This window comes from Falco naumanni, chromosome 3 (genome assembly GCF_017639655.2).
Source record: "Falco naumanni isolate bFalNau1 chromosome 3, bFalNau1.pat, whole genome shotgun sequence".
Classification (NCBI taxonomy): Eukaryota; Metazoa; Chordata; class Aves; order Falconiformes; family Falconidae; genus Falco; species Falco naumanni.
This window is the reverse complement of record NC_054056.1, coordinates 14,856,851-14,871,693: the sequence shown is the minus strand read 5'-3', so window position 1 is coordinate 14,871,693 and position 14,843 is coordinate 14,856,851. Positions and strand designations below refer to the sequence as shown.

The window sequence follows — 14,843 nt, the reverse complement described above, 5'->3', positions numbered from 1 at the left end:
AGCCTGAACCTCTACAGTTTTTAATTAGTGTATAAGTATATTTTGTGTTTTCTGAAAGGATGACAGGTTTGATTGAGTTGAGTCTCAGGGTGACACCTCTGTCCCTATTGACAAGGAGTGGGAAAAAGCAGGTAGCTTTAAAAGGTTACTCTGTGTTCCATGCTGTGATGTGGCTCTCATAGAATTCTGTGCTGTCACTGAATTCAAATGACATTCAATTATATGTCATTTGAAACAGCAATCTGATACTCAAGTCCACCATCCATCGCCCAGGAAGTAATACTGAAGACAAGAGCATCTATAATCAACTCCTACATTTTTGGAAAGCTTGTTTCTGCTTTCAGGTAACAGGAATGTAACTAGCCAGTGTAATCTCAGAAAGAATGAAGAATCTTTTTGATGCTTAGAACACAAATGTTCCTGGTGCCAATGTCCCTATAGAATACTTTACCACTAAAGGAAAATCGGATGTGTTACATCTGCTTTTTGTTACTCTTTGAAAGACATCTCATTGTCAGCAGGAAGATTACAGAATGTATTTCTCAAACATCTTTCTTTGTTTGCCTAGCTCTATCCTACAAAATCTTTTTCATAACACAGAGCGGTCACCACATTAAAGGTCTGATTTTCTCTGGTGCAGTTATACGCAAAGGAAACATGGGATTTTAAACACCGCCTAAGTTACTGTAGCTTTCAACAGGTCTTTTATTTCTGAGGGTAGGCTTACTTAGTGTAGATAACTGACTTAGCTCAGGCACTGACAGCAATCACATCAGGGAGCACAGAAAATTGGGTAGGATGAGCCAGCCCACAAGTGCTTGGCAGGAGGTTAAACTCTTACTCAAGGTTAAACTAACTGCCAGTTTGCTATCTGGACAGACTGAGTGCAGATTGTTTCTTAAGATTATTTGGGCATTTTATCTCAACAGTGTTAACTTTCCTATGTATTGTTGGCTCCTGACACAGGGAGTAAGTTCATACGTTTTGCAGGCACTTCTAGAGTAATCACTCAAAACTTGACTGCTAACAGTTGTAAGGAACTGGATTCATGGGCTCAGGTAGTTCTCTTCCAAGATTATGTTCTGCATGAGCTAATTCCCCTACTGTTCAAGGCAAAATACAATTCCAACAGGTTATTCTTCATGTTCTGAAATATGAGTGCAATCTGAGTTAGGACAAAATCCATGCTGTTGCATATGCAATATTAATAAAAATAGAAATAAAGAGAGAAATGTAAATCAATTAAAACACAGGTAGGTTCTCTAAACCTTCAGTCTGACCCTACTGTGTTTGTTTTATAGGCAGTTTTACCTGGTTTGATGTAATCACCTAAAAACTTCTGTGGAGAAAGAGCACTTAGAAGCCAACCCCAACATTCATATAAAATTCAAGCATGTAAGAACTTGTTTGAGAGGTTTGATACTAATGGCAGGTGGCTAAAAGGAAATTTTAATTCTAACCAAACATCCTAGCATTCATTAAAGACCAATATTTAATAAAGTCAAGTGGATGATTGTGACACCAACAAAACAGCATCAAGAAGAAAACCTCTTTTTAAAGTTGCTAAGAGGTTACAAATATCGTTCCTTTTAGTCTGATATTTCATTAAGTGAAGCTGCCAGGAGTTTTGGGGAGCACCCCAAAAAATAAAAAATAAAAATTACACAACAGAAGCCAAAATGAAGGACAGAAAAGAAAACATGTAATAATGCTGCTGCTAAATGGAGGACGGGAGCAGATTCAGGCGAGCAGAGGGAAGGGCTCCCAAGTAACTCTGCTTGCCTCGCCTGACTAGCTCAGCAGTTTTCTACATTTGTTTTTTAAGAGACAGACAGACTTAGTTATACTTGCATGGGTGTTTTGGGGGAATGAGGACGTTTAGAGGACTATGGTGAGTAGAAACTCATCATGATGAGTTTATTGGCCCCTTTTTGCTTCTCCTGAAGGCACTGTATTGACAATTGGAGGAAAAACATCAAACCACCTCTGCGATGCTTAGAAGTGAAGGAAACTACCTTAAGATCTAGAATGCTAATGACCACATTTATTCATGTTCTATGTCTCCTGACAGATAACTGCAGGAAGTTAAATCCTCATCCTTAGCCTAGGCAAGATGGCAATAAACCTTGTGGAACACACAAGAACAATCACCGATTGTCCCATACCTCTCCTCTGTCTCCCAACATGGAATCACGTGGTTTTGGGAGTTGTTGGCCACTAATAATTCTTAGAACCAGCTGTTTCTTCAATTGACCAGGCAGTGGGTCTTCAGAATTTGGATTAAAGACACCTGTAAGAATGAGAAGTCACATAATGTGAAATAAGTCCAATTTTGGGGATTACTTTAGTTACAGATACCTCCTTGTTCATTTGCTTTTAGTATCAGAAAAGCATTTTAAATAAACTATAATAAGGATCCACACCCACTCTCCTCATGCAGTAAGCGATCCACTTTATTTTGGTCCTTTTTCTTACCTTGACACATACAGTTTGGTTTGAGGACATAGCCACAATTCCCATTGGCACTAAATTTGGCCCGGTTCAGTTGCAGCATTCTCCCCTCTGACTGGTAGTTTAGTGCAACTATTTAAAAAAAAAAAGTGCTATTACTTACTGAATACTTTAACAACATTCTTGTTTGTAGAACCAAGTTACAGGAAGGACAACTAAATACATTTTCACATTTGACTTCTTGGATGCAAAAACTCAAAATGTTTTATGAAAAAGAATTTTCTTGTATAACGCACATCACAGCCTCAGAAGGAGAAGCTCTCCAAAAAAGTCTGAACTCTGAAGTCCTCTTGCATTTGAGAAGTTCATTTATTTCCATTTATCAGACAATTACTTGCATGCAAGAAGCATGTTTGAGGCAAGACACACATTTCAATTAATCTGTCTAGGTAACACATAGACAGCAACAATGAGGACTCAACTGTCAGTAAAGTTGGACGAGCAGAGAACTTAAGAGTATTTTAAGGGATGATTCCAGAGCTTCAGTTAAAACATCCCTCCCAAAATAAAACAAAAATAAACAAGTTTCTTCCTGCTCACCAAGTTGGCAGCCAGCATTCCAGAATGGCTGAGGATTGTAGTTGCTAGAGTCCACACGGTAAGATGATGGGTAGATGCGGGATAACTGGTGCTGGTTGAAACGTAGATACTGTGCTGGCTTTTGCTGCAGTATCTGGTGGGCTTTTGTTTCACTGAATGATGAAACCTGCCAGCTGGAAGAGACTACAACAAAGAAGACAGGAGATTAGAGGTAATCTCCTTATTTATTTATTAATAATCTAGATAAAGCATTCGAAACTGCATTGCACTAGTTCCTTATAACTATCAAGCATCATTTGCGTACAACCCACTCAGAGGGAACTATGCTTTTCTTACATTACAGCAAAATCATGCCGCTTATTGGAGAAGTTATGGTTGGGAAGATGAAGCTCAATATAATGAATGACCTGAATCTTCATTAAGCTTAAAAAAAATTCTCTGAGATTTTTTTAATTTGGTCGAGGAAAGTATGTATCCTGGCAAGTAATTCACTCTTTCTGACATTCAACTAAAACTTGATTCCTGTCAAAGTAAGATGTAGAAAACTTAGAAAGGGGACTGAAATATTCCAGAAATTTAATGCTGATATTTCATCAGATTTGACTTAAAAATCTAAACTTTAAGTTTTAAATGCTCTTCAGACCACTCTGCCCAAAAGCATTACCTAAGTCCTCTGTTACTTCCCAGGACACAAGTGTTGTGTAGTAGCTTTTATACAAACTAGTGGAGACTACATGTGTACCACTTACTACCTGTAATGACTTTTTCTCCTTTACGGAAGCTGTCACACAACTCTAGACTCACTTTGTGGATTCAGAATGGCAAGTGATTAACTACTACAAAATAGTACAGTTTTACTGTGTGCAGCTCTTCTGTTAAAATCTTTGCACAGTGTGGGAGAACCAAATAGAAAACCAGCTTTCAATAAGAAGATGTGCCAGAACATAAACTTTTTTATTTCTTTGTATAGCAATTATTTTCAGCAGACTTAGTTCAACCTACTTTCAGTTTCAACATCATGAATGCCAACAGACTTTGTGTATTTCACCAGGTCAGAGAGTGCTCTGGACAGCTTCATTGTTTTCTTCTGTCGGTTTATCCTAGAAAGATTAAACAAAATCATTTCCTATTAAGGGGTAAAGTTTATCTTTCATATTTTAAATAAATAAGAATGAATATCTACCAAGGAGGTACTTAATAGTTTTATACCACAAAGAGTTTCATTGTCAAAGCACAGAGGTTGTGGAACCAACGGCATGAAAGTGTACAGGACAAGAAAGTCCTGTTCTTACATATTAACGGCAGATGTAAGTATTCGCCTACTAAGATCTGGTGGGGAAGACTCTAAATTGCTTTGACTAAAGAGTGGAATATCTGTTCACATATATATTTACTTCTCAAGTCAAGTGCTAACAAAAAACCTTTTTAAATCCCAAAGAAATACTAAAAAAATAATTCTCTGATCCTCCTAATTTGTTTCAGGTTATGACTAACAGCACATCTACTAACTTCCCAAAGCAAGCTCTGAATTGTCCTAGAGAACAGCTTGATCTGATTTCTTACTTTTGAAGCTTGAAGCTTAAGCAACCATTCTGCAAAGGATCTTTGATGTCAGGATTTTTGAAGAGAAAATTTCAAAAGAAAAATCAAACTCATCACCTGAATGTTGACACAACTTCATTTGAAAAATTATGAAACAATACACAGAATCAGCTGGAGACTGGATACACTGCAAATCCACCTGAATGGATTCACTGGGCCACCACTCAAATGGCCTGTATGTCAGCTGGATGAGATGGTAAGAACTAAAAACACATACAAGGTCCACTGTACTTTGCTAATTAGTCTGAATGGCACCAAGAGCTCATTCTGACGATCCCATAGCAAACATCAGATCTACCCTTATCTGATTCCTGTCACGTGCCTGCAGACTTCAACAAATCGGCTTCCAGACCTGAAGAATATCTGTTTATTGGGTACATTTATGTAGGAATCTTTTTAGAAACAAAATTGCCAAATCACTTGTTAACAAACCTGCTGCAATGTACAGAGCTCCTGGCTAAATTTCCTTGAGAATCCGAATCATCTTCACCCTCTTCCAGACTTGTTGCCTTTTTCAATTTGCTTCCTTTTTTCTGTACCACAAGGAAATAAAACAATAATATCATGACTATCTGATCAATATTTGAGCAGCTGGATACAATTCTGCTTTTTTATGCCAATGGGTATGTTACTTACAGAAAATGGAAAATGACAGCTCTTGTAATAGTGCTGCAGAAGGATACTGCATGCACATGGGGAAGACTCAGCCCAATGTCAGAGCCTTTTTATAAAGGAATCACAAAGCCTCAGATAAAAGGTACAAATGACATTTTATGTTTTTCAGATTAGATCTTGGACACTTTCAGACACTGGTGTAAATTGAAACTCTTATGCACAGTTCTAACCAGTTATCCAGCTTATCTATTCAGCGAACAGTCTGATAGCAAGCCTCTGCCAGATAATGTTATTATGATATCCCTCTCCACCACTGTGTGCAAAGAAAAAAAACTATACAAGAATACAATATCTAGTGCAGACCTCATCTATCGAGTGGCTCACCTTGCGTTTAGAAAAGCTGCCCATCAATGACCGGCCGTGCCTTTTACTGGTACTGAAGTCTTCCCCAGATTCCATGTCATCCTCAAGTTTATTCTAAAGCAACCAAACAAAATATAATGTATAAACAAAAAATATAATGTATAAACAAAAAATAATGTAGCAGACCAAATAGAGTGCTACAGACAGCATATTTAAACATCATCAGAAATAGTTTGGGAAGCAATTCTCCCTAAAGTGTCAACAGAACTGGACCAGACCAGTGCAGACTTTGGGGTTTTTTTATACACAAGCTGAATACAAAACATCTTGTATCCTGGCAGTAACTGCCATAATTTTTGTCCATGGGACCTTTCAGAGCAGTCAAAAATCACACAAATACCTAACCTCAATTTTGTTTTCATCCAGGCAAAGTTTGAATGCCCTCATACCACATACATTCCTTGACACCAGACCAGTTTGCAGCTTAATATTTGAAATGCATAGTTTAACAGGACTTATTTCTGCCAATTACACAGTTTTACTAGGCTACTCTATGGTAAGAAAGAAAACTCTCATAATCCCTAAAAATCTATATACTTCATTGGTACCCCTGGTTTTTAATATGACCTTACAGTTTCATTGCTTCCTAGACTAATAAAACAAAGACTGTTCTGGTTAACACCTATGCAAAAGGATTCTTGAAGTGTTGGCCTTGTAGTTGATCTTACAAGAATAACTGATATATCATGTAAATCATTAGATTTAAAAGTACATACAAAACACATAGCACAGAAAGTTTTGGGAAGCTGATTTTTAGCTCTCCTCTAGCTTTAATCCTTAGTTAGTGTACCTGTTTATTACTGGCAGATCTCCAATGCTTTTAATTTGCAGGCAACAATCTTTCTAAGCTTATTGTGGCTTATTACAAATTCTAAAATGTAAATGGCTCAACTTCACAAAGTGTAGTCTGTGGGCTGAGTACATTTTTACAAGTAAGAACTATTACAAAATTAAAATACAAATGTAAATGCATAGAACATAGAGAACTGAGGGAAAAAATCCCAACTTTGATGTGCACTTTTTATAATGGAAAAGAAAAATCTTTCTGTTGAAGTAGTTTCATGTGTACATTTCATGCTCCAATTGCTGTGTGGGCAAGAAAAAGAACCTTTGCGTATCTGACTGCGATGTTCACCTGGCATCATCATTAAGTGAATGAATTCAGCTGTGAATCTGAAGTCGATAGTGTAGGATTTATTCAGTAAGCTAATAAAACACAATAAATGGAAATGCTAAACACCTCTTTCTCTGAAGTCACTAGAGAAAGTCATTAGACCTTGGAGAAAGAGGTGGCTAGCATTTCAGTTTATATTTTGAAGGGCTGCCATATTTCATTATTCATCTGCAATAGCAGGCTATCCCTCTGCATCAAGCATAAAACTAGCTAACATTGAAATCTAATTATCAGCAAAATAAAAAGAAGCTTCTACTAAATAGACACAAATGCAAAAAGTACTCTTCCTTATAATATAGCTTTTATATAAGCAACATGAGATATTAATAAGATGTCATGACAAAATGTTACAAAAAACATTACAGAAGAAGGGAATGTGGTTGCTTATATGTTGAATTAGCCAAACAAGTAGTCGGGGCAGTCATCCAAGAATGGAAAACATAGCTTCAAAATCTCAGTTCCACCTAAGTCTGACTGGGGACATGAACCTGGATCTGCGACCTCCCGGCTGAGTATTCTGGTATCTGGCTTTTCTTGAGTTGTGTTATCCTGGTTAACCTGGACAGGAGACAGGGCAAATAAACTCCACAAAATTCATTGTGTGTCTCGCTACTTGTTTTAAGGGAAGTGCTGAGTATTCTTTAGCTTCATTAGTACTATGATGGCTGCAGACACCTCAGGCAAATTGAGCTATATTTATAGGGGAGTCTCAAAACAGACTTAAAAGCCCAACTTTAGACATTCACCTTTGAAAGAACAAGCATTATTGCTATGAAATGCTAGTATTATTTAGCTACAGAGACAAACAAAACAACAACCAGGTTGGGACTGGGGTGGGGGAATGTGTGTGTGTGTAAGTGAAGTACAATCAAACGTGCTCACCTTCTTACTATCTGATTTTAGACCAGCCTTTCCTGATGATGGTAGAGCAGTAACTGCAAAATTGTTTGGATCTTCACAGTCACGGATCTTGGATTCTTTTATCAGTGAGTCAAGTTTCTTCTTTGCTATATTCTCCACTCTTTTCCTATTAGCAGATGCCTAGCAAAACAGAATCATTAAACTAGGTAGTGATGAAAAAGTCTTCGTAATTCCAGCCAGGATTATTGGAAATTAAAATGTTATATGCAAGAAGAAGAAGTAAAAAATAATAATAATAAAAAAGGTTGTTCATTTGCATAATGTGAAGTAGTTACCTGCAGCTCGGTTTCAGACTTTAAGATATGGAAGCATATGAGGCCCTGAAGTAGCTGAGCTGTTAGATCTACAGTGTAAACAGATTGTCTGAAGTGATGGGAGAGTCAAACTAATTACAGCAGTTCTAATTAAACCAAGACTGACCGTTAGCAGAGCTATTCAGATGCAGTATCTTTCACAAGCCAAGGATGTGCTAACATAGTTATTGCTGATGACTCCTCATAATGAACTGGATTAGCATATGCTATGTTTTTGCAGTACATATTTAGTAAAAAATCTGATCTACTCCATTGTGCTGTCCAATAAGCCATTCTACACAAAAATTTAATAGTAATAGGTACATATCTGGAAACTGAGTATACAGCATCTCTCTCACACATTGGGGCTGATGAGCAGCATTCCCATGCTATGTCAAGGTTGACTCTGCAGCTACCATAGATGCAAGATTCTACTGGGTGGAATGGGAGAAGCTTGGGAATCTTGATTTCAGCAGTTCAAGGGCAAAATGTAAAACAGCTCCTGTTCCTTCCTTCCATGTACATCATAGCCCATGTGGGGGAAACAAAAAGAGAAATCCAGTTTTGTTTTTCATCCATGAGGCATAAACCCATAATCCCAGGTCTTTTAAGAGTGACAGATTGTATTTTCTCAGTAGGCCTTAAGAATTCCCAGTTAAATTTGTCGTGAAACAAGCTATGATCTCCTGAGCTCTTCAAAATTTCACTTAGAAAGCAAGCAAAATTTAACAAATCTGGATTTAAAGCATCCGTAAACCTCACAGCAAAGTGAACTGTTCGTAACAAAGACAACAAGGTCAGCAAAGTAATGTCTACTGAGCCTTTAGTGAGAATGTTACACCCAGCCATAACATGTTATTACCTAATTTTGTTATGAAAGATGACACTTTTCTTATTAGCATTAATTTCTCGATCTATTTAATGGAAGAAAAACATTATTTGACATCTCTTTATAAATAGCATATGTGTGGGCTAAGTTGAAAAGAATCATGGCAAAGTAATTTCTAGCAATGAGACCTGCTAACATTTCTGCTTGTTCAAGTATCTGGACTAGGATCCTCTCAAAACAAACCATCTTTAAGTCTAGAAATTTTCTGGAAAACTTGGAAAATCAGGATCTTAAGTAACACGGTGCCTCTGATTTCAGCAGAGTTGTCAAATCACCTGTCTTTTTCCCTTTGGATATTGGAAACAGTCTGCCATACCTGGGACACAGGCAAAAGAACTTGAAAACACGGGAAAACAAGCCGAGTGAACTTCATGGATCACAGTGTCGTTTCAACAAATGTCCAATTCTCATTTTATTCAGTTTGCGTAGTTGTACTTTCCCTGTATGGTCACCTTCATAGGTAGCCCCTAAGTGGGTTGTGAAAGCTTTCAGTTTGGCTTTCAACTCATTTTCTCCCTGTTGTAAAGGGTTATGCCTTGATACCAGGTCTGACCTTACACAGGTAGAGAGCCTGCTGGACTCAACTGTATGAACACTGGCTTTGAACAGCTGCATAATTTAACAAGAAAGTGTCTAAAACCCATGAAGTATTAAAACATCACAGATCTCAGCTTTAAAATACTGAAAAGTGATAAGCTATAACACAATAATTTAAAAAACCCAAAGGAATTCTTTTTCCCTTTGGTAGACTTATTCATAAAGAAGTGTCTCTTTTGGTCTTAGATGAAAAGGATCAAATCCATAACACAAAATGAGGAAATAGCCTGAGGGAGACAGGATTGAAAATGCAATCTCTCTCCAAGGCAAGCTAGTTTATGTTATTAAATAGTTTTGCTGTGTATTTTACAGTGTTTCTATAAGATGCAATGTCAGTTGCCAGAAGATTAAAGTGACAAAAAAATTAGCTTTTAAAAAGGACAAAGAAATAAGGGATTTTCAGACTGAAGCAAGTGGAGATTAAAATATTCTCCCTTTTTTAACATCACCTTACAGTAAAAATCGACTAAACCCAGCATTCAGCAATCCAAAGGGAAGCTCGGTAACAATGACCACAATTTGACATAAGCAGATTTTTTCTTTTCTTTTTTTGCATTTGAGGGGAAGAACACTACAATGCAATAAAGAATCATGAGATACCACTATTTAAAATATTAAAAGACACAAACCTCCAAACTTGAAACACAACCACTAGAACTGGTGCTGCTTAGCATGCACTTTTGTCAAATCTATCCCCATGAAGGTTTAGAACCTAGAAGACTTGTGACAAACCGCAAAGATTTGACCACATTCACAATACAGAGAATTCATATAAGGTTTTTTCTCACTGGGATGGGAAAACTTAACATATATTTACATTCAAACGGACACATAACTTACATCTCCGTTCATCAGTTTACAGTCATCATCAATCTCATCAGCACTGTCCTCATCAGAAACTTCACCTTCCTCTGCATCGTCACTGATGTTGGCTGGAAGTTTCTTCCCCTAGAAGATAAAATGATTACACAGGCAGCTTACCATGCAGCTATTGCTATTACACATCTGAAAAAAAATAAAAGAAAAATTAATCAAACTGTGCAACAGGTTCTTGTTGATTGAGAAGGCAATCATCCTTGTTTAGGTTCTTAAAGACTTTCTGTAAAATTATTTAAGTTAGGGTAGAAGCAATAACCACGCAGAAATCATCATCATTACAAACAAAAAGACGGATAGAACAGATGAAGCAGGTTTTTACCTTAACCAGTATCTTTCCTTTAAGACTTGCTGGTGAAGGGAGCTTGGTAGAATCATCATTGTGCACAGAAGACAGATCCAGTTTGTCTCCCAGGATTTCTGTAAGGTACTGAGCCATCTTCTTCTGCTGAATGACACTGCAATGGTTCTCAATTGACAAGATGACAGGGTACCTGGCAGAGACATAAGCAAGTATCATCAACTGCAAATTTAGCTTTTATAGCATTAAAAGAATAAGGGTTATTACTGTCTCAGCCATTCCTGTAACAGACATCACCACCAATGAAATCCACAGGGGTTAGATAAATCAGTGTGGGCACAGGATTGATATCCCACTACTTACTCCAGACTGAATGGTTGATTTTTTGACTGCAACAGAATAATTAAAATTCTGCAATCTGATTTATGCATTTTCTTCCAGAGCACACTTTCCGCCTTCCTACACTACCCAGTCCTGACCTCCACTTCCTAACACAGAGATCCTAGCAAGCCATCCATAAGGAAAACCTAAAACTTCCTTTCCCTTCTGTGCTTCAGCCCTTTTATACTCTGAGAGGGAAAGTAATGAAGGTACCAAGAACTGAAAAGATCCCCAAAGGGGCTTTGTCTTTACCTTCCCAATTCCAACAGCCAAGTGATAAACTTGTGTTAGCTATTCCAGGAAAACTTTTCTAGCTAGTAACAGAGCAGTATCAAACTAACAAGCCTGCAGATAAAGTCTCTTCTACAAAGACAGTAAGTATTATTTCTAGATTTAGTTTTATTGTTGTCATTTAATATTGATTCTCCAGGCCGAGGCCAAGAAATCACAATGCCTGGTGGCTTGAAAGGCATCAAGGTAAGATTTGTGAAACATCGATTCCAGTATGGTCTGTGCCATATAAAAGCACACTGAGGATGGATTTCTGTTTTGAGATGATGCACTTTTAGGATAAGCACAAAAGCCAGTATACGGTGCAGTTTTGTACAGCTGAAATATAAGGGATTCATTAATTAACACCCAGTTATGAATAAAAAGATGTCAATCCTGACATCTGGCCCTCATTAGCTCCTCATTAGGAAAAATGAGGCTTTCAGCCAGACAATGCCTGCAGGACAAAGCTTTCCAAGCTGATGACTACAGTTAAATTCCTGGCTTTGCCTGAAGCTAGCTCCTTAGCTGAATTTGCAGCCTACCGACAGCTATGCCTCAGCCTATCCTGGGAAAGAAAGCCCCTGCAAATCTAAAATATGCTTTGTTCAGTACCGAACTCTGACTGAGCATCGACACCTAGCAGGAAAAAAACCCACCCCAAATAAGTTGTAACATGTTCCCAGTTAACCTTTCTGTGAAGCTTTTAAGAATTGCAACAGTTTCATAAGCATTGCCATATATTCTGCTGGCCAGATTTCCTTTAATTTTTTTACCATGTCTTCAGGTAAATTAAAAAAATGTCAGGCTCACAGTAAGCTTACCTGGGCTGAAATTTCAGTGCAAGTTTAGCTCTATTAACGAAGGCAGATGACTGCTTTGGAGAAGCTACTGGAAAATTTTTACAGAGATATATTAATTTATCTTAAAAAAATAATACGTTGACACATACATTTTGACTCTCAGGAGGAGGAATGTACTGCCAAGGTATATGAAACTTCCCACTGTATAATTCTCTGTTTTCCTGAGCTATGTACAGGTAGGGAAAATAAACTCTTTCTCCTGAACAGTCTGCTTTCTCCACAATTGAGCTACTGTCTCTGTGTATTCTTTTGCTGCCTGACTTGCTTCCTGCCCCTGGAGCAACCAAGTGTAACTTTGGCATCACTGGAGTACACGGACATCCAGAGGGAGCGGGACACGTGGTGAAACTGCTAGCCATTCACTAAAAACAGTCACTGTCAAAACATGTTGATCCTCTGATCTTCTACAAATGGGATAGAGACAGCCCCACAACTGTGTGCAGAGTGCCCCTGCTCAGTCAGTTCGGCCTTGTTTTTTCTTTCTGAAGGCTTTGTCCCCACAGAAAACAACTCCAAATTCGTCTGGCATATGCAGGAACAGGTTAGATTTTCACTTAAGTGCCTTCATGAGGATGGCAGGGAACACCCCAGTTTATAGCCCTGAGACTCAAAAGTTGGCAGACTGTATACGTACTCATTCTTGATGAAGGCATATTTGTTGATAGTTTCAATCACATCTTTGAAGAGAATTTTGGAAGTCAAAGTGTATCCATGGTGGACAATTGGTTCACCGTCTGGCCCATCCCAGCAGTCAACTGTAGAGCAGAAACAATGACACCCATCAGACAAGTACCACCTGGGGCCACCATCTGTGGAAGACTATGAAGCCCTGCAACTCCCTCAGCAACCCAGCCAGCCATGACCCAGCAAAGCAGGTACAGATTCATTCCCACCCTTCATCTCTACCTCCCTCCTCACAGTGCTGAACATCCTTCCTCTGCAGAAACGTCCTGGCCTTGACATCCCACTGTGTACAGATGACTGTTCCCATTGTTTGAGAAAGCCCCAACCAAAAAAGATGTCCTTTTAACAAGTGCTGAGGAGTATCGTGACAGGAGCATGGTACTACTTTCATTATGCTACTGCTGAACTTGAAAGCAGAGAACCTCAGCTTTCTCACACTACAAGCAAAGCCAAGACCTAGACAGCTCTAGACCTTGGAATTTGCCTAACCTTATAATTGAACGTACATGAACGTTCACATACATGAAATGCATTATTCTTCTGAAGGGTCCATTGGCATGTCCACAATCTAACCTGAGCAAACTAATATTGACCTTCTGGAAAATCGTGAAAACATGTTGATGGTCAGGATATTAAGGAAGATTACAAAACAGGTAGTGTCTCAGAAAGGCACTACAAACATCAGAAGGGACTTCACATAAGGACTTCCTGGTCACTGCAGAGACCGTCAACATTTCACATAACAGAACCCTACTTCCCCTATCAGAAATATCAGCTTTCCTCTTACGTGTAGCACACTTGCCAGTTTGGTTGCCATACACTTGGCTAGAAAGTAGATACAACATTCATTCTACTGAATGTTAGTATCCTCTCTACAAAAATAGTTTTACAATTTTTTTCTTCAGTACCAACAACACTACTCTTCAAATGCCTGCCTTACTTCCATGCTCAAGAAAATTTGTCCATTATACAGCAATATTATTTTGTTGTTCTTTATGAAGGGAAGACACCGTTTTACTAGGCTTTTTCCTCTACCCAATTACCATGTCTTCTGCAGAAGTCATGAGTCTTCCTTTACAGAGAAGAAACAAAACTATGGAGCCTACTGACGGTTCCTGTTTGATCTTTACCTTCTACGCACCGACAGCCAGATTGTAGCACCCATGCATACATGTCCACCCTAGACTGGGACATCAGCTGATCTCCCATGAGGTAGGTATTATGTGAAGAGGTAATGAAATAGTGACTCAAAGGATAACTCATGTCCTGATTCACTTGGTAGTGTTCTGGGTTGAATATGTCCCCTGATGGACTCCGCATGTAATTGGTGAAACCTGTAAACAAACAATACTATAAATAATACAGTTCTGTCCTTTTTGTTGCTGTAGCCTTCCTAAAATCAGCCTAAAAATGCATCCCTACATTCACTAACACATTCATGAACATATAAGTAAGATAAATAAATAAACAGCACCACTGCATCCCAACTGTCTCAATGACCAATTGTGATTATGGCTTTCAAGAAATTTCTTGCTGCTTTGTATGTCTTCCTGCTCTGTCTTTCCTGAAAAAAATATCTGTTCAAATCAAACCTGACATTTTAAGCTTATAATCTCTGTCAAAAGACTATGTTGGTCGCATGGCACATAAAAACCTCCAGAGATCTGCGGTAATATCCTGGCATTGCTCCTCAGTGAAATGAGTTGAAAGATATACGGTATTGTACTGCCTAGAGACAGTTCCTAGTGACCCAACAGTTTGAAGCAAGGGAGATACTCTCCTCTATTTCTCCTGAAAATACCAGAAGAACATCAACACGCATTAGCTTGTACAAGCAACAGTCTCTAATTTTGATATGACCTCGCATGTGCAAGCATACTTGTGGATGGGAGAGACCTGCAGT

The 14,843-nt window shown here is 38.3% G+C and overlaps 1 protein-coding gene across 20 annotated transcripts in view; it reads right to left on the bottom strand.

Moving 5' to 3' along the window:
* PLCH2 (phospholipase C eta 2) overlaps positions 1-14,843 on the bottom strand; it is a 122,020-nt gene that overhangs the window by 17,052 nt on the left and 90,125 nt on the right. For all 20 annotated transcript variants that reach the window (XM_040587462.1, XM_040587444.1, XM_040587448.1 and 17 more), the window contains 11 exons: positions 14,071-14,274; positions 12,891-13,011; positions 10,764-10,935; positions 10,406-10,513; positions 7,748-7,906; positions 5,653-5,745; positions 5,086-5,186; positions 4,054-4,151; positions 3,052-3,234; positions 2,476-2,583; positions 2,166-2,290 (listed from right to left, as the gene is read on the bottom strand). In XM_040587462.1, the coding sequence (XP_040443396.1) occupies positions 2,166-2,290; positions 2,476-2,583; positions 3,052-3,234; positions 4,054-4,151; positions 5,086-5,186; positions 5,653-5,745; positions 7,748-7,906; positions 10,406-10,513; positions 10,764-10,935; positions 12,891-13,011; positions 14,071-14,274 (1,472 nt within the window). The remainder of the gene's footprint in view (positions 1-2,165; positions 2,291-2,475; positions 2,584-3,051; positions 3,235-4,053; positions 4,152-5,085; positions 5,187-5,652; positions 5,746-7,747; positions 7,907-10,405; positions 10,514-10,763; positions 10,936-12,890; positions 13,012-14,070; positions 14,275-14,843) is intronic.